The 1,362-nt window shown below is 35.9% G+C and overlaps 1 protein-coding gene across 5 annotated transcripts in view; it reads right to left on the reverse strand.

Annotated features, from left to right (window-relative positions):
• The window catches only part of LOC107743572 (bifunctional heparan sulfate N-deacetylase/N-sulfotransferase 2-like), a 150,893-nt gene that overhangs the window by 4,602 nt on the left and 144,929 nt on the right, over nt 1-1,362 (reverse strand). For all 5 annotated transcript variants that reach the window (XM_016556892.1, XM_016556889.1, XM_016556888.1 and 2 more), the window contains 3 exons: nt 1,068-1,164; nt 700-823; nt 264-438 (listed from right to left, as the gene is read on the reverse strand). In XM_016556892.1, coding sequence (XP_016412378.1) covers nt 264-438; nt 700-823; nt 1,068-1,164 — 396 coding nt within the window. The remainder of the gene's footprint in view (nt 1-263; nt 439-699; nt 824-1,067; nt 1,165-1,362) is intronic.

Here is a 1,362-nt window from a genome sequence, read left to right on the forward strand (position 1 = left end):
TTAACTTTTATAAAGAATATCTCTTTGGGTTTGAGACTTTAGTCTTTGCTACTTTAGGGATCTTATCTATTCATGAACAGCTTGTAACACTCCAAAGAGAAAGGAAAACTTGAAATCGCATCATATGACCCCTTTAAAAAAAAAATTCTAACAAGACCTTTAAATGATTACTACTGCTGGAATATTACATCTATTACAGAAAACAGACCACACAACATGAGAGAAAGAGGGAGGGAGAATGAGAGAAAGCTGTTGTAGAGTACCTGATACCAAGAGTAGGCTCTGTCGACTGGGTTGATAAGCAATGCTAAGATCTTGGCTCTGGGCAGTAAGGCGGCAGCCCTCTTTGGAACCACCTCTGTATCAAAGTAGTTGGCACTTTTCTCAAACATGAAGTCTGTGCTGACGTTCGAGGGGAAGGGAAAGAAGTCCATGTACCTGCAAGAGATTAAAACACGCAATAACAACAAATATGCTACAAGAGGCTACAATAAATTATTTTATTTAGTATTCTATTACAGGGCACTGTAACATCATCTCACTATTAAAAGTGATGGATCTATTAAAATTTCAATATGAAACCTAGACAGTCTTACAGATATAATAAAGTGGAGGGGTGATAGAAACAAACTTATTATGACTAATGACTTTTGTCTGCTACACTGGCTGGGAGTGAAAAAGCTGTGCTGTGTATATTACCAGTCAATGCCGTTGTGGTAATTCGGCCCGTTAAAGAACTGGATCTCTTCAAAGGTGACTGGGCTGGGGAAGTTGCTGGTGATGGCGGGGTGAAGGGTCAGGAAGGAGTGCAAAGCTGAGGTACCTGTGGTCAGAAATAAACAATATCAAACTCAATCTCTAAGGCTGCATTTTGCGTAATTTATTCGGTTACCCTAAGTAAGATTTAAAGGGGTCATATGATGCGATTTCATTTTTTCCTTTCTCTTTAGAGTGTTACAAGCTCTTGGTGCATAAAGAAGATCTGTAAAGTTGCAAAGACTAAAGTCTCAAATCCAAAGAGATATTCTTTATAAAAGTTAAGAGTGTATGGAAATACCAGGACTCACCTGTTTTCTGTGGGCCAATAACCAGAAATTTGGGCAGCCTATCACAGGTCTTCTCTTTGGACCAGATGTCTTTATGTCTCTTGTCATGACAGGGGTTCTGAATGGATGAAAAGATGAATACACCATTCCCACGTTTTTGCATTTCATATTTTATTTGATTAATGAATTCACATAAATTTTCCATCCATTCATTAGGAGATGAATTCATTTTTAATTATTAGAATATAATTGATAATATTATTAATCTATAAATATAATTAAAAATATAATTATATATTTTTTATTATATATATAT

The sequence above is a fragment of the Sinocyclocheilus rhinocerous genome, unplaced genomic scaffold (assembly GCF_001515625.1).
Source record: "Sinocyclocheilus rhinocerous isolate Xijiao unplaced genomic scaffold, SAMN03320098_v1.1 scaffold677, whole genome shotgun sequence".
In the NCBI taxonomy this organism is placed as follows: domain Eukaryota; kingdom Metazoa; phylum Chordata; class Actinopteri; order Cypriniformes; family Cyprinidae; genus Sinocyclocheilus; species Sinocyclocheilus rhinocerous.